Source organism: Xenopus laevis, chromosome 1S, assembly GCF_017654675.1.
Source record: "Xenopus laevis strain J_2021 chromosome 1S, Xenopus_laevis_v10.1, whole genome shotgun sequence".
NCBI lineage: Eukaryota > Metazoa > Chordata > Amphibia > Anura > Pipidae > Xenopus > Xenopus laevis.
Genome location: NC_054372.1, coordinates 32927585 through 32951775, shown reverse-complemented (window position 1 = coordinate 32951775; position 24191 = coordinate 32927585). Strand labels below are relative to the sequence as shown.

Sequence of the window (24191 nt, the reverse complement as noted above, 5' to 3'; positions counted from 1 at the left end):
AGCGGGGGTCGCCGACTCTCTTAACTATTCTAAATTGATACATTTGTTATCTTTGTCCCTGCTGAGCAGAATCCCTGAGTTTTATTAAAGGCAGAATTGAATTGATACAATAATCAATAATATTTCAGATGCTGCTGAGAATTGTATCAACTAAATGTAGCAAATTGTAACAGTTCCAAATGTCCCTGGATCACTGAGCTGCCAGTTTTGATCAGAAAACAACTAAACTGAAAAAAAAAAAACGTTTGGAAGGTGAACAACCCCTTTATGCAAGGCCATCCAGAATTTGTGATGGCTGGATGATGAGTTCAAAGACACCTATGACTAAGTACCGGAGGGTATGAAACGCGTAAGGTGGGCCATGCGGGTCAGTCTGTACCATTTTAAATGTGAACTGTAATAAAAATTGTTTGATTTTTAACTACTAATTGAGCCTTGGGACATATATCTTGGATATATATCTTGGATATATATTTGTAGAAAATTCTGCACCATGCATGTGCCTGCTTGGGGCAGGAAAAATTATTTTGGGATTGGGGAGAAACTCTAGGCTTAGCAATTTGCAGTAAAGCACTCCAGGCGGGCCAGGTGAAAAGGCAACTCTACTGTCAACATAAGTTACTATGTTGCTCCTATTCTTCAGCTGTTAAACTGCAACTATCCCCCAATGGCCTTAGGGTAACTTGTACCCTATAGGAAACATTAATGTCTATTAAATATATCTCCCTTTTTAGGAAATACTCACACAGCTGTCCTAGGCACTGCCAACTGCCCACCGACATTCTTTCCTAAACATTAAATATGCAGTATAGACTTTGCTCATGCACCGTTGAAAGCAAGAGGTACTCATATAGGCACCCCTGAAGCTGCCACCCTAGGCAAGCAACACTGGGTGCCTATATGGTTAATAAGGCCCTGCAAAGCCACAATGATATTTATTTAAAATGAAAGTCTTATCTACCCCTATGTATACACATATACATGCAAGGCCTAGGGCAATATATCCCGAAACCAAAGGCATTGAATTCAAATACTGAAGTGTCACCTGTAACTGGGTTTATGGAGAATTTTCCAAGCTCATTTCCACTGATTATTTTATAGGTAATCTCTGCATTCGCTTCAATGTCCCTGCTTGTGGCATAAACCTGCAGCACTTCAGTCCCGACAGGCACATCCTCTGACAGAGAGGAACCATATTCTCGATGTTCGAAGACAGGAGGGTTGTCATTAATATCCAGGACAGATACCACAACGTTCGCAACTGAAGAGAGTTTTCGAGGTAGACCTTGATCCGTGGCTTTGACAGTCAGGGTATAAACCGCTTGCAGCTCCCGATCCAATGGCTTTTCTAAACTGATTATTCCGGACAACTCATCAATTGAGAATTGACCTTCTGCCGAGCCGACTAATGAATATTGCACCTTATGATTAAGTCCTACGATGGAAAACACAAAAGTTAATTTAAATAAAATTGGACAATCTTTTTAGGATTTATATTATCAGCGAAGGGGGAAAAAAAGTCAACGGATTAGTGATGGATTTCTTTCTCACTTATTAAATAGGGACACTCTATACTTCAGTCATTACAATATTCCTGTATGAGGCAGATATAATGTCTCAAATGTACAAATGTAAGTTGATTCTAGAGAATCTTAATTAATTGTTACAGTTCAGTGAGTTTCCTGAAGGGCTTAAATTACTTTTTGATACTGTGGATTTCTGATATTAACAGGGAAAATACTGCATTTAGAGAGCGATTAGACCACAGGTTTCCAACCTGTGAGACAGGCCTCAATGGGAGGCCTAGTAATAAGGACAATTGGGATTGGATTTAGGGTAATTGTTCATTTGTTGTCCTACATACCCCTTATACCCCAACATGAAGTTCAATAAGGGAAAGATTTAAGGTGATCACAGCAGGATGACTGATACAACAAAGTCTTCATAAACAGACCCAAACCAGAGGCTCCTATGCAGTCTGTGAAATGAAGGATATTATTAACCCCTTTTTATTATTTTATTACAGCATTTGTATGTGTGTAGGATATAGATGCAAACAATATACAAGTATATTCTCTTGCTTTGTAATTTACTTGTATATTTTCCCTGCATACATAATTTATTGATTTGACCCTCTTCACTTTCCATAAAATCCCGCCTATCATTTTTTGTGGCATGGGTGTGACAACATGGATGGTGTGATCCCTAGCTGGATAAATGTTCTGACATTAAAGGCACCTGGGCAGAACCAAAGGAAAAGGGGTTGGAGTATCTTTAAAACATTTCATGTTTTGCACTTATATGAATATGTTTGTGGACCAAACCCTTGCGACAATAATATCTTACCTAAATCAGCATCAATGGCTTGCACTCTTAGGAGCAGAGTTTTGGGTTCTGTATTTTCATAAACCGTAACCGTGTATGGGTCAGCAGAGAACTCAGGAGCATTGTCATTGACATCTTCTAATGTTAGCTCAATGGCAGCCTGGCAAAACCTTCCACCCCCATCAGTGGCTTTCATCACGAGTTGATAGACTTCCTGAATCTCCCGATCAAGAGGTGATGAGGTCTTCAGCTCACCTTAAAAAAAAAAGACAGAATGTTAGAATTACATTTGTGGCAAGGCTACAAAAATAATAATCACCTGTGCTAATGCACATAATTACAGTTTTCTACGGCTACTATCACGCACAGACTACATTTAAATGCTTTTGAGTGGACAGCAAAATATCTTTTCCAGCATTAAACACTGTTTTCCCCCTTAGGATTTTTATTGGTATTAGTCTAGGTGTTTTGTCAGTGCTTATTTCCTTGGAAAATAGCCCATGGCCTATCAAGGGATTTCTCCAAACCTATTATTCTTATTACAAGTCTTAAATGGAAGGCTCACCTTCAACTAAGTCATGGAATTACTACAGTAAGCATTTTTCCAATGCACACTGATAAAATACGTTTTATATATATAAAAAAAAAGCACTGCCCTTGCGTTACCAAAAAAGATTTTAACACGTATATATAAAAAATGGTGCACTTAGGGGACATTAAATATAGAAAAAGCACATGTTTAGTGAGTCAACATGAAGGTGGTTTAGTCAATACACATTTGTGCCTCAGGTCAATGAGCCCTAAAATGTAAATGCAGTGATGTTATTATTTAATAATATTATACTTTAAAGAAACAATGTTGAAATTGGAAATGCAGAGGCAATTAATTTCAAATGTTATAGATCATGTCGCTTTTCTGGTCATTTTAGCCTTTAAATTGTGCCAAAATATTGTTATTCTCCCCAAGTCATAGATCATACGTGCCTATGTGATGTTGATAACAGTAGAATTGTACAATGAACACGAATGCTTGGTTTGATTTCCTTTAGCAGGATGAAAATGGATTTCCTTTCGCAGGATGAAACCATACCATACAACTAATCAGTTCTCCACATTTAAAGAAGCTTCTGCTTAAACCATAATTTCCCTAATTTAGTTACCCATGATGTTCGTATTAAGTAATTTAGAAAAGTGCATTCATGCAAAAAAAAATCCAGAGATTAATCTTTAGGGGAACATTTTATAATTATCCCCTTTTGTGTACAAGGTTTCATGTCTTGTTAAAGGTTCAGATTTCACATTTGTATTTATTTTAAAGGTTTAGGGCTTTTGTTTGCTTTCCCCAAGCTTTGTTTTCTTTTTTTATTCACTTCAATAAGTAAATGGGCTCAGGCATCTCCAAGGAACAATTGTAGTCAACCTATATTGACCCTCCATGCCCGTCACCTACTCCCTGTAACTTGCTGCTTAATGAAAGCCAGCTTCCACCACTGAAAAGCATGGTGCAAAATCTTCAGAAATCAGTAGCACTGGAAGGAGTACAGGTTGCCATACACTATAAAATCCGCTCATTTGGCAAGGTCGCCAAACGAATGGATCTTAAAACGATGCACCCACTAACGGTTGGGCAATATCGTATGAATCGGCCCTGGGGCCGAATGATCGGATTACAATGCTACGAATGGGGGCCGATGGGTTGCAGGACTAGCCAATGTGGTCCTGGATCATTAAAAAAATCAAACTTGACCGATCAATATCTGGACGATTTTTGGCTTGATATCCCGATCGGGAGGACCCATCGGGAGCCCCCACACATGGGCAGATAAGCTGCCGATATCGGACCTTTAATCTGCCCATGTATGGCCACCTTTAGGTTGTCAACCAGTAGGTCTGGACAAGATGAACCCAGAATATAAAATCTGGGAGTTTCTTAAGGGAATTAATCCATTTTAATGAAAGGAACTAGTGTCTGTATTGCTCATTTATTTTACTGGACTGTAATAACCTGTACTGAGTCAACAACATACTGCTACTTAAAAAGGAGCACTAGCTGGGATTTCAAACCAATTCTTGTTGAGAAAATTGTGTTGATGGCCTTTTCTTCCTCCACATAGCCTGGCCTCCAGAAGGTAATGCAGCTCTTTTTCTATGCAGGTTTGTGAGATAAATCTTATATTATAATGTATTAAGGATGCACCTAATCCCTCATTTTCATATTCTAAAGAAAATCTGGCTAAGTACCAAAATATTGTGGATCTGTGCCTGTTTATGAAACGTGCATCAAAGCTTGCAAAGGAATATCCAAAGAAAACTCTGAAAAGGGGTGTGACCTTCCCGAGGCACAGGCAGGTTCTCCCAGCATCACGTTATTTTGTAACCGAAACAATTACTCACTGAAATGTACGTTATATTTACTGGGAATAAACAGGGAATCGTGATAAATGCAGCACAGCCTGTTACACAAACATTGACATATAAAAGGTGGTGGAACATAAAAGCACACCCACTATTATATTTTCCCCTCATATCAGTGTGTCCTTAAATTGCATTCATCCATCTTAATGTTGCTTTTTACTTTCTGCTGATCATGGAATTCAAAGGAAACTTAAGGTCTCTCGATTTTAGAATATTTTGTTGCTTAGTGATTCAGAGGGCATTTAGTGATTTGGCCTATTTTGCATGGGAATCCACAGGGACAAAAGCAGCTGTCAGAGGTTGCATCAAGTCCTACGCACTATTCTACACGTCTCTAGGAAGAGAGAGCAGAGAATACTCTGCAGATTTAAGCTGAAAAGAATAGGCACTTTATACTGGTGCCAGAGTTTTATAATATTATGCTGTTGCAAACCTTAAAGTGCCGGAGTGCTTTGATCTTGAGCACATTCCAGCCTCATAAGCTGGTGTCAAAACACTCAGAAATGTCCTCCATTCTTCCTTATGGGAATCTTCTGCATCCATGAATCTACTTCTGTCCAGGCAAAGATCACTGATTTTCAAGGGACAATAGTCTTACCTGTAAATGCAGGCGATTCCCATAGCAATAAATGGAAGTTGATTCTGAGGGTTTTGTAGCCGCCCATCAGGTTGGAAAAAACTTCGATGACAAGTGTTTTGAAAACATATAAATGTTGATGACTGTTACAGGAAAAGGGGCATTTTTATTAGTAGAGTTAAATGTCTGACTATAAGGTGATGGTTTAATTGCGGCGTTGAGAAGACGTGTCCCAGGACCCCAACAACAAAGTGAGCAGAAGGGTCCCTTGGACAAAAATGTTCCTGTGAGGTTATAAACTATTATTAAATTCATATTATTCATGGATATAATTCATATTATAGCATTTACACCAAAGGTACCTGACATTCCCTACTTTCCTGCTCTGTGCTCCTGGTTGCCCAGTATCCCCAGTACTGCAATTTATTCTTGCATATGAGGGCCTTATTAATTGCATCCTCTGTAGCAGGGGTCCCCATAAGTTAGTTTGGGATCTACCAGTAGACCTTAAGCCTGTTGATCAGAAAACCGCAAGACTTTTTACTTTAACTAACCGCTTATTACCAAGATATATAGAATGGTATTTTCTCCCTAAAACAGTTAATAGCAATAGGCTCTATAAAGCAAAGAAGCAGAGCTTCCCGCTAGTTCTTAAACTCACCTGTAAATGGATTGAGATGGAATTTCTCAGCACCCACACCGTGCAGGGTATAAATGATCTCAGCATTAGAGCGAATGTCGGCATCGCTGGCAGCCACCTGGAGAATTACTCTGCCAGCAAGGGCATCCTCTGAAACTGTCTCAGCGTAGTAAGTCTTCAGGGAGGCAAAAAAAAGGTAGAAATATATTGATCAGAGTGAGGACACCATGCTTAATGTTATAGTCAGAGTTCTGAAAGTATAAACAATAGGAGAAACTAAGATTTAAGCACTGAAAGAACATTTATTCTATGTTTTAATTTTAAAACTGAACACTTCTCTAGTTTTATGAGGCTCTTGATAAATAAAAATACCATACAATAGGTTATGCACTCTCAAAAGAATTTTTCAAATATTAACTCAGGTGGTATCAAAAAAAATCTTTTACTGTTTAAAACAATTTGGCAATATACAATTGTGTTAACAAAAGTTAAGTTTATACGGCAATGATATACAAAGTAATAGTATTCTGTGAGAATCCCCTTGACAAAGGCATTTGTGCCGAAACGTTGAGGCTAGTCTCATTTGTGGCAAGTATATCCGCTCCTTTTTGCTTCTCCTTTTTTGCTTTGCGCAAACCTTTGGTGGTATGTATAGTATTACTTTGTATATCATTGCTGTATAAACGTAACTTTTGTTAACACAATTGTATATTGCCAAATTGTTTTAAACAGTAAAAGATTTTTTGATACCACCTGAGTTTATATTTGAAAAATTCTTTTGAGAGTGCATAACCTATTGCATGGTATATTGATTGTATGGTCGCTCTGTGTAGGGGTGACCTTGGTTTTTTGCACCTCCAGTGCATATTTTTGCCAAATATCTAAATGTATGGTGTGCCCTCCATTCATCCACATTTTGATAAATAAAAGCCTGGAGAGCAGCAGTTGAACATCATATCTCGACCAAGTTCAGAGCACCATATGCCATATTATAGGAAATTCTAGGTTGAGTGTCAATGCTCTGTTATATTTAACCTTTATGTTTCTCAGATTAAATGTCAACATTAGTGGTTAGTGAAAAATAATCCCTGAAAATATGTTTAGGCAAACTTCCAAGGTTTATGATCACTAAATGCTGATATTTGACATTTCCTCTCTCTGTCAAAATGAATGTTGTTAATATTCCCAAGGCACGGCAAGTTTACTTAACATTCCCAGAGTCTTATCCCATTCACAAGAGAATTCCCCCTCTCTCCAGTAATACAGTTGACTGCTGACATAAATGACAGTAGCTACAGTATATAAATGGGTCTGTACAACAAACTGAAGAACAAAACCGGATCAACTACTTTAAATAAAAATACAAGAGAAAATGTTGATCTCTGAGTCATTCTTAGGGTAAAAAGTTACAGATCATACCCAATGCTACAACAATTTTGTTCCAATCAATTTCAGCCCTTTCTCTCATTGTTTGGCTCAAATTATGAAAGGAGAATAACTCCATAATTAATAAACTCCTTTGTCTCTCCAGCTTTTTCTGAATTTAAAGCTCCAGCAACCCCCAGCAGGCTGACAAAGGGTGCACAAAACCATAGTGTAAGATATTTTTGCCCTTCTCTCAAAAGAAAAGCCTGGAACCTGCAGCAAGGCCATATTCTAGGGTTTAGTAGAAATTTCTCAGTGGTATTGATATTCCACCTAATTGCAAAATGATGGGCACAAATATGACCCAGCAGTTGCCCTGTATGTTTTTGTTGAAACTAACAAACCTTTATTCTATATGAGGGCACTGCAAGCACATCTAAAACAAAATCCAATGTGACTGCAGCTCATAATAAACAAACATTATTTTCACCCATTCAACCCGAAAGACTGGAAGGTGCCATGGGCTGAACATCCTATATTAAAAGAGTATTGGAAAAATGTACACACAACCACCTTCCCCCAACATAAGTTGAGTAAACAAGATGCATACTTTCTGAACTTCCAGAAATAATTGTAATTTTATTTCAGTTTTTTACAGACATACCTGATTCCACAGACTGAAAGAACACTATGATATATTGTTTGTGTTTGCTGTAAACAGTTGCCCATTCACCTTAAGGTGGTCATAGACCCACCAATAATATCATATGAAACTTTGTCTATGGAGGAGACAAGCCAACCGATATCTACAGAAGACTTGGTTATTGTTCGGCTCGCTGATCGGACTGGCTGGAAAATTTTGATTGGGCGTCTTTTAAGGCACCTGAACATTGGCCATTGTTATTGCTGAATCGTCAGATACAGTTAGAATTCTATTGTTTCTACCTGTATATCTGACAATTCAGCTCTAACAGTTACTACTGAAACAAATGATCTTTCCTGTGACAATAATTGTAACATCTTTTGCCACCTTAAGGGCAGAGACACAGGCTCAGATTCGGGAGATTTAGTTGCCTGGTGATAAATCGCCTCTTCTTCGGGACGACTAATGTCCCCAAACTGCCTCCCGCCGGCTAGAATCGGAATCGACAGCGGGATGGCACGGGGAGCGATTAGTTTTCTGAAGTTTCCTCATTAGGCATGAGTACGCTTCAGAAAACGAAGCCACCCCGCCGCCGATTTACATTCTAAACAATCGGAGGCAGTTTGAGAAGATTAGTCGCCCCGAAGAAGAGAACATTTGTCGCTGGGTGACTAATCTCCCCGAAATCTGAGTGTGTGTCTCTGCCCTTAGGCTCACAGTATATGCAACCCTTCCCTCACCCACATCTAAAATGGAAGCAGAGAAATTTCAAGTCCCAGATTCCAACACTTCACAATAGAACAAGGTGAGGGAGGGGGTTGCATTACACTAAGAGCAGGGTCACAAAATGGTAACATGGTTTCAATCTTTGGAATAAGGTGTGTCACGTAAAAAACATTTATATACATACAGTATAACCGTTTATATTATTTTTTTAATCACGGAAGTTTTTGGAAAAGTCCACATCCATGTCCAAGTTATAGATGATGTAGTCATTCACCAGCACAAACAAAACAGTATACTATTTTTAAAAAAATAACTTAGAATCATTACACTGGAATTCACAATAAAAAGCAATTGATGCCAGTCATAATACCTTTTCACAAACAGGAGTGTTGTCATTGGCATCAAGTACTTTCACCTCTACCACAGCTTTGGTTGCAAATGTTCCATCTGTTGCTGTTATGTTTAGAAGATAATTGTCCTTCACTTCCCTGTCGAGCGGTTTTCTAACATAGACTTTCCATTCATGCTGCATATTTTCAATGGCAAATTGCCCTAGTGGGTCCCCTCCTGCAGAAGAAAAATGAATGACGACAGATAATGAAATACGTTTATTTAATAACCATTATAGCAGACGTTTATTTTAATCTGGCAGCTAATGAAGAACAGTTGTCCCACCAAGTTTGTCCGTTTACTGGTAATGAAAGTTAATGTTACATTTCATGTATTCTTTTGACTTTTTTTATTTGTACACACACTGCAAGTATAGAAAAATCTCTGCCTAAACTGAGTGTACAAATTAGGTATAATTTAGTTTATTTAAGTTATTTAAGTTATTTAATACTCTTACCTGTTATATAAAATGTAACTTCTTTGTTTATTTCTTCCGTGTCTTCATCAGTGGTGCTCAAAATAGCAATCACGCCACCAGTGGGATCATCTTCACTCACAGTTCCTTTATAGATTTCTGCAGTGAAGCGTGGAGGATTATCATTCACATCCATTACTGTAACTTCAATGGTACTAGAAGATGAAAGCACCTTTTCGCCGTGGTCATAAGCAATGACAACAATACGGTATTTGTTCATTTTCTCATGGTCAAGCTCACCAAGAGTGGTAACCCATCCTGTTTCCCGATCTACTGAGAAAAGTTCTTTAATTTCCTCTAACTCCTGTGAATGCCCCAACATATATGAAACTTGTCCATTGGATCCAACGTCCAGATCGAATGCTCTTACTTGAATAACCTCAGTTCCTTGGGGAAGATTTTCTACAATGAATGCTTCATATGGATTTGACTCAAAAACAGGAGCATTGTCATTGACATCTTTGACTAAAATGCTAACATCTACAGAGGAAATAATCTCATCTTCACCATGAAGATTGTGTGCCAATACATAAAATTGGTACCACTTGGTTGTCTCATGATCCAGTTGTTTTTCAAGTTTGAGTCGGCCATTTTGTTTGTCAATAGCAAAAACATCATCTAGATTACTTTCAAGCGTATTTCCTTTCATAAGAGAGTATATTATAGGTGCAGCGCTTTCCACTTTAACAACATCAAGTTCTGTACCAACTGCAGTGTCTTCAAATATACTTAAAGTATAAAATGGTTCGGAAAACTTTGGTAGAACAATTTCAGGTGGAAGAATTCTAATGAAAACAGGTACAATAGATTCTCTTTGTGGAGTTCCACCATCTACTGCTTTAACAAAGAATGAATACACTTCATCTTCTAAACCAATCAAACTCTCTTTTGTTTTTATGGTGCCAGAGGATTGGGATATTTCAAAATTTTCTTCAACGCTTGCCGACTGCGCCTCTATAGAATAGGATATATCAGCGTTCGCTCCCTCATCACTGTCAGATGCTATGACTTTAACAACAGAAGTACCACGAGGAACATCAGATGCAATGCTTATTTTATACTCAGTGGCCCGGAACTGTGGAGCATTGTCGTTAGAATCCGTAAGTATTACATTAACAATACAGAAGCCAACTTTCCCACCAGTATCTTTTGCCATTACACTTACAGGGATCACTTTATTTGTTGGAATTTCTCGGTCAAACCTTTCTGCAGTAAATAGCTGTCCTCTCTCGTTGATTTTAAAATTATCTTTGGCAAAATCATTTATAATATGATATGTAAGTTGCCCGTACAGTCCTTTATCCTCATCGACAGCCTTCAGTTCAGCAACAAGTGTTTGCACTGGAGAATTTTCTGATAGTTCCACTTCGTATTCATTTTGTCCAAACCTAGGACTATGCAAATTGGCACTTTTTACAGTTACGTGAACCTGAGCCGCACTTCTAAAAACACCATCGGACACAGAAACGTTGATTGTATAGAATGGATTCATGCTCATTTTTCGAAGGTAGGAAACTGTGATTATGCCAGTTTTACTGTTAATAATAAAGTTCATGTCATCGTTCCCTGAAACTATTGAATATTCTAACGTTTCACTATCTGAACTATCTGCATCAGTGGCTTTGATACAAGTTATAAAGTGCCCTGGTTTTGAAAGCTCACTGATTTTAGCTTCATAGACTTGTTGGATAAAGACTGGTGGGTTATCATTGAGATCAGTCACTCTGATATGTACATATATGTCATTGCTGAGTGGAGGAATTCCATTATCTATAGCTCTTACTAGTAAAATGCATTCCTGGAAGTACTCATAATCCAATGGCTTGGCAGTTTCAATAAGTCCACTGCTGCTGTCTATGTGAAAATACTGTGATATATTTCCACTTGTCTCAACAAAGTGAAAAGAAATAGCATTGTTTTGTCCTGAATCAGGATCTTTTGCACTTATTTGAACAACAGATGTTCCAATAACAGATGCTTCCGACAAGGTGGCAGCATATGTTTTCTCTCTAAATACAGGTGGGTTATCATTAACATCCTCTAGGATAATGTCAACAAAAACTTCAGCATGTGCCCCAGTAAGGGAATCTGTGGCTCGAACTCTGAGTTTGTAGGCTGGGTGTGATTCAAAATCCAATGGAGCAAAGACATTTATTACACCCGTGTTAAAGTTTATATGAAATTGATTAAAGGGATCGCCATCTGTGATACTGTAAATGATTCGATATCCTTCGGGGCTATTGGCTTGCACATGCACAACAGGACTATGTAGAATGGCATTTTCAGCAATCTCTGCACTGTAGAAAGGCTTTTCAAAGACTGGCATGGCTTTATTCATGACTGTAATCGGAACAATAACCTCAGACGAATAGGACGGGTTTCCACTGTCTTTTGCTACTACGGTTATAAAATATTCTTTGCTAGTAGAATCTGGATCAAACTGGTTTTTCAACTTTATCTCCCCAGATGGACCAATCTGGAACTGCTGAGAATGTTCCTTAAGGTAATATTGTATTTCTCCATTCTTACCAATGTCTCTATCCACAGCAGTGACATGTCGAATAACATGACCTTCTGGAGCATCTATCTGAACCATAGCATAATATGGAAGGTTAACAAAAACAGGGCTATTGTCATTTACATCTTCTACTGTAACCTTAACTAATACATGAGCAACTATAGGGGTTTTCTGCTCATCGCTGACTTCGACCACCAGTTCAAACAGATCCTGTTCCTCTCGATCGAATGGGATTCCTGTAGTTGAAAGAACTCCAGACGTAGGACTCATTTTAAATCTGGGATCTGGGTTAAGAATCTGGAAAAATAAGGGTTCATTTATACGACTGCCCAGTGGACTAATGATAGTTAAGGTTTTCACTTGGGTTGCATTTTCCAAAACAGTTGCAGAGTAGGAACGCTGTGTAAATTTTAGAGAACTTTCCTTGCTCTCTTTCACATTGATTTTAACAGATGTCGAGCTAGAGAATCGTCCATCAGAAGCTCTAATTGTGAGCTCATATCTGTTTCTTAAATTTGTCGTGTTTTGCACAGTGATCGTTCCTTCCAAGGGATCAATCAAAAATTTATCTCCAATGTTACCTTCAACAATTGAATACATGAGCTGGGAATATGCCCCAGAATCATCATCTGTGGCATTGACTGTTATTACCCTCACTCCTTTGTATGCTGGCAATAAAAGAGAGGTTTCGTAGATATCTTTGGAAAAAACTGGAGAGCAATCGTTGATGTCTACAACATATATAGTAACATTTGCAGCATTTTCAGCAAACAGTCGTGGATAGCCCATATCATGTACTTGCACTGTGAAGTGAAATATATTTGTCTGTTCATAATCCAGGCTCAATAAAGTACGCAGTGCACCGGTACTTGAATCAATAGCAAAATATTTGTGGATTGATGGCTCAACAATTTGATAAACAAGAAATGCATTTGATTCTTGGTCACTATCGGTCGCTCTTATTACCAAAGGTATATTTTCATCAGTCAGAACAACACTGTTGGGTGGAGCAGATTCACTAATAAGGCCTCTGTAGTTAGTCTGAGAAAACACTGGGAAGTTATCGTTCTCATCACGAACGTGCACTGTGAGAGTGGTATTGGTGGACAAACCTGCCATGTTTATTGCTTGAACAGTAAGTGTGAAAGAAGGCAATGTTTCAAAGTCAAGCTGCTTCTGGGTTGTAACAACACCAGAGTTTGGATTGATATTAAAAGAATTCAAAGTATTCCCATCCTTTATTTCATAAACTACAGAGGACTGACTGTAGGCAGAAAGCATTGCAACAAAGCTGCCAACATGAGCAGTTTCACTGATTTCAGAAGAATATTCCTTCTTTGTAAACTTTGGAGCTGCATTGTTGGAAATTGTGACGAAAATGTGCACGGATGTAATTTGGCTCATTGGAGGGGTTCCATGATCTGTGGCTTTGACCACTAACTCATATCGCCCGTGGCTATTTCGATCAAGTTCTTTTGCTGTCTTGATAATTCCCAAAACCGGATCAATTGTAAATGCATTCGCAGTGTTCCCTACAGCAGAAAAATACAAGCATGAAAAATGTTGCAAAACAAAACACTGCATTAAAATCATGTTAAACTACCAAAAATCTTCTACAGTGCACTCTGCTGCTATCCTTGGAATCATTTTATGATTATATTACTATGCCTTCGAGCTTTCCAAAAACTAATTTTGTAAATCATTAAAAAAAATGTAAACAGATTTACTTTTAAAATGGGTGTTTGCCTTCAGACTGGAAAATATTAAGAAACTCATTTTCTTTGATTTAGTTAAATTAAAACTTGTACAAGTTGTCCATCTCGGATCTGTCACTACTAGGTGTAATAATGACTCTCTATGCAATCATTGTCTCTTTCAAGTACAGTTTACCCAACTAAAAGCCCTGCCAAGATCACAGTAACGCAAGCGCTGACAGAGATTTTCAAGCAAAACTTCAGACGGTCAAACAGAATCGTTGTATTATTTCAAACATCTTGGAAGTCAGATAGGACTATACGTTTCTAAGCTGGATATTGTAAAAGAGGTGATTTGCTTTATTTTGTGGTAATATGACTGTAAAGGCAAAATTCTTGTTACTAGAAAATGTGCATAAAACTAACATTTGTTTTAAATTGCTTATTGTACAGCAGAACATGAATACATCCTATTATTCCAGAAGGGAAGGGGCTATGCTTGTGAGTTGGTAGATGCTCAGCTGGGTCTTATAAACACTAAACACTATGTCTTACAATGGAACATTACGGACTCTCTAAAATATTAAAAGTATTCCAGGAATCTCAATGCTATTCATTAGGAGGAGTCAAAGTCATAAACTGTTCCCCCAGAAATATGATGTGAAATGAATGACATTTAAACTTATTGTGAAATGTGTTGCATTGTATTGTACGGAGGTTGTGGACAATTCATACTGGGCCTCAATTACTATTAGAAGCACTAGGTCCAAAAGGCACACAATTTAATAATTGCACAATTGCATAAATGCAAAAAAAGTTCATACACCTGCAGCACCTACTGTTTTGACTGATAGTGAGGCACATTATACTGCAGGGGAGCAATATTATTTACAAATTATATTAAGTATAGGTTTCCTTTTGCATACAGTGCATGCGTGTGCTTTTAAATTTGTGCAATTCAATGACCGGTGTGTAACTGAATGTCCATAACCCACCTACACATACAGTATTGCTGCCATTTACTGTATAAGCAAGTGTTTCAAAATAAGGATAAGCAGCAGTTAAGGGGAATGTAGACCCACAAATAAAACTTTGACCAATAAAAGGAAAAGTTACTCTATTAAATTTTCCCATATACATTAATTAAAAATGTTCAATGGTTTTAAAGTTTGTAAATGTATCTGCTACAGAAATCTGTCCCCCGTCTCTGCTCAGTTTGTTCTAAATACTAAAACATTGTAGTAGAAGCCAGCTAAGGAGGAGTATGCAGGCCATAGGGCAACAAAGGATAAAAAGCCAGATAAAAGCGTATTGCCCTTATATGGGTTTGATTTTCCTCTCCCTGGTGGCCTGCATTGACGGAAATTATCATCCAAACATTGGACGATTGGATTGGCCCAATATCTGCCACCTTGAGGTCCTCAGCAATCTCGCCAAACAAGCAGATTTTTTAATGTATGGTCACCTTTAAGCTGGCCATACGCTATAAGATCCGCTTGTTTGGTGACATTGCCAAACGAGCGGATCTTTCCCAGATATGCCCAACAGACCGCAGGGTTATATTGGGTTAATCCGAACGTTCTGCCCTAGGGCCGAACAATTGGATTACAATGAGGAGCAATGCGCTCGATGGGTCAATCACCTGAAAAATTAAACCTTCCCGATCTATATCGTGGCCAGGTATTGATTGGGAAGAACCGTCAGAAGCCCCCATACATGGGTAGATAAGCTGCCGATTGGTCTAAAGGACCGATATCAGCAGTTTTAATCTGCCCATGAAAGGCCACCTTTAGTGGGACATTCACTAAGATTCGTTGTTGCGCCAGAGTCCGCTTCGCTGAGCCGCACTTTGCCAGGCGTATTTTCGCCAGCGCTACGCAAATTCACTAAAATCCGAACATGTGCTCAGGGGAAGCGTACGGTTGTGAAGTTGCGCTAGCGTTAATTCGCCAAGCAAAGCAAAGTTATGCTAGCGATGGTTAATTTGCATATGGCGCAAAATCCAAGTTACAATGAAGGTATATGTAGCAGCACTGCACAAGCCTGGGAAACCTTCAAAACAGCAAATACAATTTTTATTTTGACTACACATGTGCCCACTGTATAGTTAAGGTGCCATGAGTTAGGAAATGTAGGGGGGAAGGAGGGTAGCCCCAAAAATTTTTTCGATCTTTTTCAGCCTATCACCCATAAAAAATGAAAAAACGCTAGCGTTTTTGGGACTTAGAAAAATGTTTAACTTTTTTTGAAGCAATCCCTATCTACTCTATTGCACTTCGCCTGGTCTGAGGTGGCGAAGGAAGTCTGGCGTAAAAGGTAGCGTTCAGAATAATTCGCGCATCAGTGAATTTGCGTAGTTACGTCCGTTGCGTGAATTCGCCAGGCGTAAGGGTGCGAAGTAACACTAGCAAATTTACGCCAGCGTCCGTTAGTGAATCGGCATTCACGCTAGCGTTAGGCGCTTCGTCGTTTAGTGAATTTGCCCCTTAGAGTCTAGGAATGGAGGACTCCTGTTACAAACAATCATTTTCATGTATGGAAACCTTTAGAGTCTAGGAGGCAGTAGCAATGACTTAGGTTACATTGTTTGAAGAATTAGAAACAGAAATGCAGGTGGCACTGCTATCAATTGCAATTACATTTGCAAATAACTTCAAAGCCGTTTAAGGTTTCTGACTAATATATAATTTATTAAAAAATAAATTGATTATTCTTATGTGTACATCTCTAAGAAGGTAAGATTCATAATTAACCTAGGGTACAAATAAACATACACCAGAAAAATTTCACAAGTGACCTAGAGGCAACCTCCCCCCCCCCACACACAGTTCAACTACTCCAGTCTTCCCCAGGGAGGCTGCTGCACAATGTGAGAACATAAACTCTAAAAGGCTGACTTCAAACTGTAACATTTTTTGATGTTGATGAATAACAGGAGCAGACTTACAATACCCCACAGATGAAGGCGATGTTAACCATTCAAATGAAACCAAAGTATGGCAGACACAAAGCAGAATAATTAAAGGAGAGAATAAATAAAGGGTAGTACCAAGAAGGAGAACACAAGAAGTCAGCCAAAAGTACCAACTCCTAATCTTGATACTATGATAAGGCATTTTCTTTAAAGCACACTATTACATGTAATAGCTAGTACATTACTAGTTGAAATGACTTCAGGGGCATTGATACAGAGCTGCATAGACTAAAATATTCAAAGGGAAACATTAAAGGAGAACTAACCACCCCCAATAAGAAAAACCCCTACCTACTACCCTAGGTAGCCCCATCCCGCATAGTGAGTTACCAGTGAAATTGACCCTAAAAGTTTGCTCACGTATAGGTGCAGAGTAAGTGCAGCAGAGCTCATGGGCGCCACTTTCCGGAACCCCAGTCTTCTTCTATAAGCGCCATATTGGTGCATGCGCAGTTGGAGCAGTCTTCCGGTTCATAGCAACTGCGCATGCGCCAAAAGTACCGGAAATTACCAAAGGGAATCCGAATAAGACAGGCAATCCGGAAGATGGCATCCATGAGCTCTGCCTATGCTGCACCAATATGTGAGCAAACTCTTAGGGGCAATTTTAGGGTTAACTAAATATGCGGGGCGGGGAGCAAGAAGGACAGACAACCTAGGGTAGTAGGTAGGGAATTTTCTTATTTGGGTATTTGGGGGTTTATATCTCCTTTAAGTAATTGGGGGGTAGTAATTTTATTTTAAATTGAACAAGGTATAATACACTTTTTCTCCTCACAGTGGGGGATCTAATCCCTGCTATCTATGTGCCCATATAATTCTTTCAAGCCATGGCATTCTTTGTAAGACTTACAATGTGCAAAACAATCAAATGATAAACCAGAATATGAGGTTATAAAGCCTCATGAGTTTGTGGTTTGTATGCTTTATTTCTATATAGTATACAAATGTGTCCCTTATATACCCTTTATTGAAAATGATTCTACAAATTCTGCCAGATGCTTTTCCAATTCACCGTGCAGCAACTGACATTGTTATAGCCAGACAAGGCTGTCAGAACTACATACCTGATTCAATAGAATACCCAACTTCAGCATTCTTTCCTTTGTCTTTGTCTAATGCAGAGACTTGCAGAACTGCAGATCCAACTGCCGCTGATTCATAGACTCGACCTTCATAAAATGAGCTTGTAAACCATGGGGCATGGTCGTTTGTGTCAGTCACATTAATAACAATTCTGGCAAAGTTGCGCAGGACGGGAACATCTTGATCTCGTACCTGAAAAATGATCACACTAGCAAGTGTCAGGGCAAGTATTTCACTAAGATGAAACAATCTCCCAATTTATTGGTGAAGAGAGGCGTATACAATGTAATATCTTACCATTACTGTGAGAATATGCTGCTGCATTGTCTCGTGATCTAATTTTTCAGTTGTATATAAGGAACCCGTGGCAGGATCCATCCGAAACTTCTTAAGGCTAACGGGGTCAGTGCTGCTCTGCAGAGTATAAATGAGTCTGTTCTTCTCATCTCTGTCTATGGCAATGACTTGCAAGATTTCAGTCTCCGGCTGTACATCCTCAGGGATGAGAACTTCATACTTGGAGGTAGAAAATTCGGGTCTGTGGTCATTTGTATCTATTACTTTAATAGAAACCTAGAGAGAGGATAAATATTGGAAAACTGTTGAGTTCATGGTGCTCAGCTGGACTCAGATACTATATATATATATATATATATATATATATATATATATATATATATATATATATATATATATATAAACTACTGGATAGGAGCACTCAGAAAACAATGGAAATGCCTAGGTGCTGGAACATATATCAAAATCAATAGAGCAAAGAAATCCGCACTCATAGATCTTTTGTGAAGAACAAAAAATGGGTTTATTCAACGTTTCGGCTCTTAGACTCGAGCCGTCATCAGGAAGTGCGGAACATAAAAATTTATACACATACAATTACACAAAGGGCGGCAAACAGTGCCAGTGATGTCATAAGTGGGCGTGGCTATGTTACTGACATCATAAGTGGGTGTGGTTACGTAACTAACATCATAAGTGGGTGTGGCTATGTTACTGACATCATAAGAGGGCGTGGTCGATCCCACTCATGATGTCAGTAACATAGCCATGTGAGGTCAGTTGTGTAGCCACACCTACTTACGATGTCAGTACCGCAGCCAAGCCCACTTATGATGTCACTGGCACTGTTTGGCACCCTTTGTGTAATTGTATGTGTATAAATTTTTATGTTCTGCCCTTCCTGATGACGGCTCGAGTCTAAGAGCCGAAACGTTGAATAAACCCATTTTTTTCTTCACAAAAGACATATGAGTGCGGATTTCTTTGATATATATATAAGCGTAGATAAATTAAGCGTAGGACTGGCCAGATATGGGATGACTTTGACATAGTTGGCCAGCTTAAATATATTGCAATATATGGACAAACAATCCCTGTGTTGTTTAAAGGGTAAGGCATTTTTTAGTAGCAGTACGCACAAAATGTCTCTGTCTTAAATATATTGATAATGGGTTGAGTGCAGAGGACCTCTTGTAGTTGACTATATGTATTTTGTGGTAACACCCTCATTGCACCCCCGCCTAATGGTTTTAAAAAATAGTGGTGAGCACAACTTTCCCTTGTTTGTTATATATTTACAAAATAAGACATTTTCATTTTTTTTTTTTTAATTCCAGTAGATTTAGGGTCAGGGAACAATGTGTCACCAAGAGCTGCCAGGCTGCATCATTTGACCTTAATGGGACTCTAGGGTAATCTAAGCATATGCAAAATGTAGCCTCTAGCTAAGAGCAAGGTGTGCAAGTGTAAATTGCATTTGAGTAGGTGATTGATCTCTTTTAACACCAGCAACTTGTGCCACGAGGGAATACAAATTGAAACCACATTCACGATCCAGGTAAATTAGCCTAAACCACTAGACACAATAAGTAGACTTTACTGAATAGAAGTCACTTATGTCCTGCTTAGAAATTCTGCTGCAACCTTGACCTTGCAAATGTTGCGGAACAGCAGGCCTCCTATAAAAGCTGAATATGCAAACATTTCTCAAACTATGAACGATGTAACCTACAGCTGCATGTAATACTGCCTGGCTGGGGGTGGAGAGAAAACCTGAAGGAATGTGCGTTAATTAAGATTTCCAAGAGCAGGGGGCATTCTCTGAATTCTTTATTGTGAAAATCTCAGCGAATATTCAAGAGTTGAAACCTTCACTCTGCTGTGTTCAATGTGTGATTCAGATGCCCTCTTGGCATAAATCTATACTAATGGCTCGACAATATATCAGTTTGAAACGCTTGCTGTTCATCCAGTGCCAAGTATGTCCATAGAGTAATCAGAAAAATTCTGCAGGAGAGACATTTCATAGGATTGGCCATGCTTAGCAAATGTCTACATTATTAGGTCTAAACCTCATCTTTATAAAACACTTTCATTATAAATGAAATAGATAAGGATATTTGTTCTTCAAATGCTTGATGGAAACCTATATGCAGGAATGTTAATTAACTTTTCAATCAAAATGTATCTATGTATAGTTGTTCAGCTCGTTCCTCACCATTGAGAGAGCATCTACATCCCCAAGGAAGCCTGTAAGTTCCAGTATGACATATATAGATAATAAATGAACAGTATGTGCCCACCACTCCGTGCTCCTACTGTTCCTAATAGCACTGATTACCTTGCACCGGATGTCTTTTTAGTAGCTCAGTTCTTAACTCGTGGTTGAGTTCTTTAGCTCCCTTTGGAGAGGATATGTCTACCAGCAGAACAGGGGATTTGCAAGCAACACAGCAATGTTATTATTATGGAAAAAAATATAAAATATACAAGTTTTTCCCAAAAAGATGGCCACCCTAGAGAGGTTATATTTTGGTATCAACTAAAAATGACCAATGCCATATATACATATGTAGTGAGATACTACAGTACATAGAAATAATTAGTAGTGTTATAAATTAAACTTATAGGCCCATTTATTAAAGGTTGAATTTTAGTGGTTTTAGAGCTTTAATCTCTATTTCTCTAAAATCACGAATGCTATGAAAGTTATCAAAAGATCTGATTATAAAAGGTACAAACGGGAATATCAATGAATAATGTACTCAAATATAGAATATCTCAAAAGCCTCAAAAAAATTTAGTTTTTCATATAATTAATAGGCAACAAAAAAAACATAAAAACCCTTAATATTTTTAATATTGTATATTTTTCAGGGTTTTCACATGAAATTTTTAGAGGTTAAAAAAACCACAATTTTTTAGAGAAAAAAATAGGATTTTTGAATAAATAGAAATCAGAATTTTAGTAAATCGGCCCCTTATATTCATTATTATTGAGTGCCACATATACAGGAAAGGGGGCAGAATGCACTGCCACTAAGCATATTATTTAAATATGTTAAGAGGACCTTAAATACTTTATTATATATTATAATTGTGTGTTGAGTGTGCCCTGTTCTGGAAATATCTAAACAACAGACAGAAAAGAACTTTGGAAAAGTAAAACAAGGACTAAAAATGGTACAAGTCAAATGAATTTTCCACATTGCAACGGATAAGCTGCAGATTCGCTGGGAAACCAAAAAAGACGAGACCAAAGGTCAAATGCCTTCTAATAGGTCTCTAACAGTAGAAATGTAATTAAAGATTACTTTGAACAGTAAGATATTCAATTTAGTTAAAGAAAACCTTGCCGCATCTGTCCCTGTAAATTTCCCAAAGCTCCCTTTCTATCTTTTAACAAGACTCCAATGACACTGTTCTAGTCAGCGAGTCCTGGCTTCCATTCTGTGCGTCAGAGGTTTGAGGGCTGAACATATAACTCAAAATGTCAAGAAAGATCTAACTTGGGGATTCTTCTAGAGAACATCCATTTTCAAAAGATGCCTCTCTGCTTCTGATGCCACCGGAGCAGTGTCTAATTCAGCCAAAAAAAACCTGGACTAAAATAGACATCTTTAAGCTGTTCACAGCATTCAATTTAGCATGTGGAGAATGCTTTTAAATACAGGAATGGACACCTAGAAACAGTCTCTGCAGGAGAACATGATGCACCATTCAAATAAAATGTATTACAGGTATGGGACCTGTTATCCAGAATGCTCGGGACCTGGGGTTTTCCGGATAACAGATCTTTCCGTAATTTGGGTCTTCATGCCTTAAGTCTACTAGAAATTCATGTAAACATTAAATAAACCCAATAGGCTGGTTTTGCTTCCAATAAGGATTAATTATATCTTAGTTGGGATCAAGTACAAGCTACTGTTTTATTATTACAGAGAAAAAGGAAATCATTTTTAAAAATTTGGATTATTTGGATAAAATTGAGTCTATGGGAGACAGCCATTCCGTAATTCGGAGCTTTCTGGATATCGGGTTTCCGGATAAGGGATCCTATACCTGTATTGCAAATAATCAGTAATAACTATTATGAGTGAAAGACCCAGGTGCACAGCAAGCATGTATAAGTACATTACATATAAGTGCATATAAGCCACTCTAACTTCATGTGTGGTTATTAAGTATTAGCATTTGCATTAAGAGTTATACTCAGATTTAATTCTTTGATTCTCTAGTTTGTTTTGCCCAGTGTGAACTTATATATTCACTGTTCAATTCCAGCCAGGACACTAGCTGCAAGCCATTAGTATATTCTCCCATTGCTTGCATGGCATTCTTCCAAAAACTTACAGGCAGGTTAACTGGCTCCTGATAAAACTGGCTGTAATGTGTGTTTATCTGAGAGACCCTTAGATTGTAAGCTCCAATGGGGCAGATAATAATGTCTGTAAAAACGCTGTTGAATATGTTGGCCCTATACATAGTAACAATAGTTAGGTTGAAAAAAGACACACGTCTATCAAGTTCAACCTTTTAACTCTATTTTAAACTGCTAGTTGATCCAGAGGAAGGCAAAAACCGAATTTAACGCATTTCCAATTTTGCTTGAATCCAAGATGGCAATCAGAATAGTCCCTGGATGAACTTGTACCATGAGCTATCTTATGTAAGCCTATATAAATAACCATAATAATTCAAAAAAATTATAACAAGCTGTATAGTAACACGCTTCATATTAAAACCCTAAAGCCCTTCTTAAATGTTATAATGTCCTTACAAGAATCCTGCAGGGGCATGGCGTAATTGTATGAACACGTAGACTATAATGGTAGCAAAGTTATCCCAGATAAACATTTGGAAGAGCAAAATTCAAGTTAGTAAACAGCCTGTAAACACTGATCCAATAAAACCATGTTTTCATAGTTATGCTCCTCTATTTAACCTAACAGAAGGAGTAAGAAGCATTGGTACAGGGCAGCTTGTTTGTCTAAACAAGAGCACTACTGTGGTTCAAATGACAGTAATACTGACACATTCCTTTCTGTTATCAGAAAATGTTGGTAGCAGTTGAAAGTGGGGTCATGAAAGCCATTAAACCTCACTCATCTGAATTGCAAATAATGTCATTAAAATGGAAATGTAGTCTATAATTAAGTCAAGGAAAGAGGTTTGATAGCCCTTTAAATAATACAACATTTGAGAAAGGAATATGAAAATTGGTGGGAGGGGGAGAGAAGTGGGGAATAAAATAAGGAAAGAGGGACTGACATCCAACAGATGAAGAAGAAACAAAGAATTTATATAAAGGAATGTGCATGATCAAACATCCATAGCTGGTTAAACATTCAGTGCAGTATCATTCAGCAGTGAGATTGTTATGGTGATTGTCAAATGGCTATTTCACAGCTCGTGACACAGAGCAGCAATTTCTGTAAATTAAAATATAAATTATTTATGCATGGACGTAATAGTGAGATTTAATATGACAGCGGGATATGCAGAACGGATATTCCCAATGAGAATTCCGTTTCAATGAATATCCTAGAATTAAAGAGCGTCTGCTTAATGTGTCTGGATGACCACAGAAGCCAGAGATTTTGATGTTATAAAAGGACCTTATATGAATTTACAACCTTCCGTCTGTAGTAACGAAAACAAATGAACGCAAATGCATTGGGAACATTGCACACTCTGTTCCAAATCAAAGCATGAAGAAAAATGTATCAAATTTGTGTTATTCCTTTGCAGAAAGTGAAGAAAATGGAACATTATAGCAGTATCTGCATTCTTCTTTAGAAACTCATTCACTGTATAAACTGGAAAATGTTTCAAGATTTTGCTTTCCTGAATCACTGAACTAATATTTAGTTGTATAATCAGTGTTTCTGAGAACTGCTGCACATCTGTGTTTCATGGAGTCCACCAACTTCTGGCACCTGTTACATTCCACAATTCTTCTGCATTTCTTGCTTTTGCCTCAGAAACAGCATTTTTGATGTCACTTCACGAGTTTTCTATTGGATTAAGGTCCGGGGATTGGACTGACCACTCTATAAAGTCAAT

The 24191-nt window shown here is 38.1% G+C and overlaps 1 protein-coding gene across 5 annotated transcripts in view; it reads right to left on the bottom strand.

Annotated features, from left to right (window-relative positions):
- The window catches only part of LOC108706612 (protocadherin Fat 1), a 173242-nt gene that overhangs the window by 28548 nt on the left and 120503 nt on the right, over positions 1 to 24191 (bottom strand). For all 5 annotated transcript variants that reach the window (XR_005964876.1, XM_041579499.1, XM_041579501.1 and 2 more), the window contains exons 8-14: positions 18126 to 18401; positions 17810 to 18020; positions 9539 to 13606; positions 9062 to 9258; positions 5979 to 6132; positions 2347 to 2580; positions 1046 to 1435 (exon numbers count right to left, since the gene is read on the bottom strand). Coding sequence is in view for 4 of the 5 variants with exons in the window: in XM_041579499.1 (XP_041435433.1) it covers positions 1046 to 1435; positions 2347 to 2580; positions 5979 to 6132; positions 9062 to 9258; positions 9539 to 13606; positions 17810 to 18020; positions 18126 to 18401 (5530 nt within the window). In the remaining variant the exon portion in view is untranslated. The remainder of the gene's footprint in view (positions 1 to 1045; positions 1436 to 2346; positions 2581 to 5978; positions 6133 to 9061; positions 9259 to 9538; positions 13607 to 17809; positions 18021 to 18125; positions 18402 to 24191) is intronic.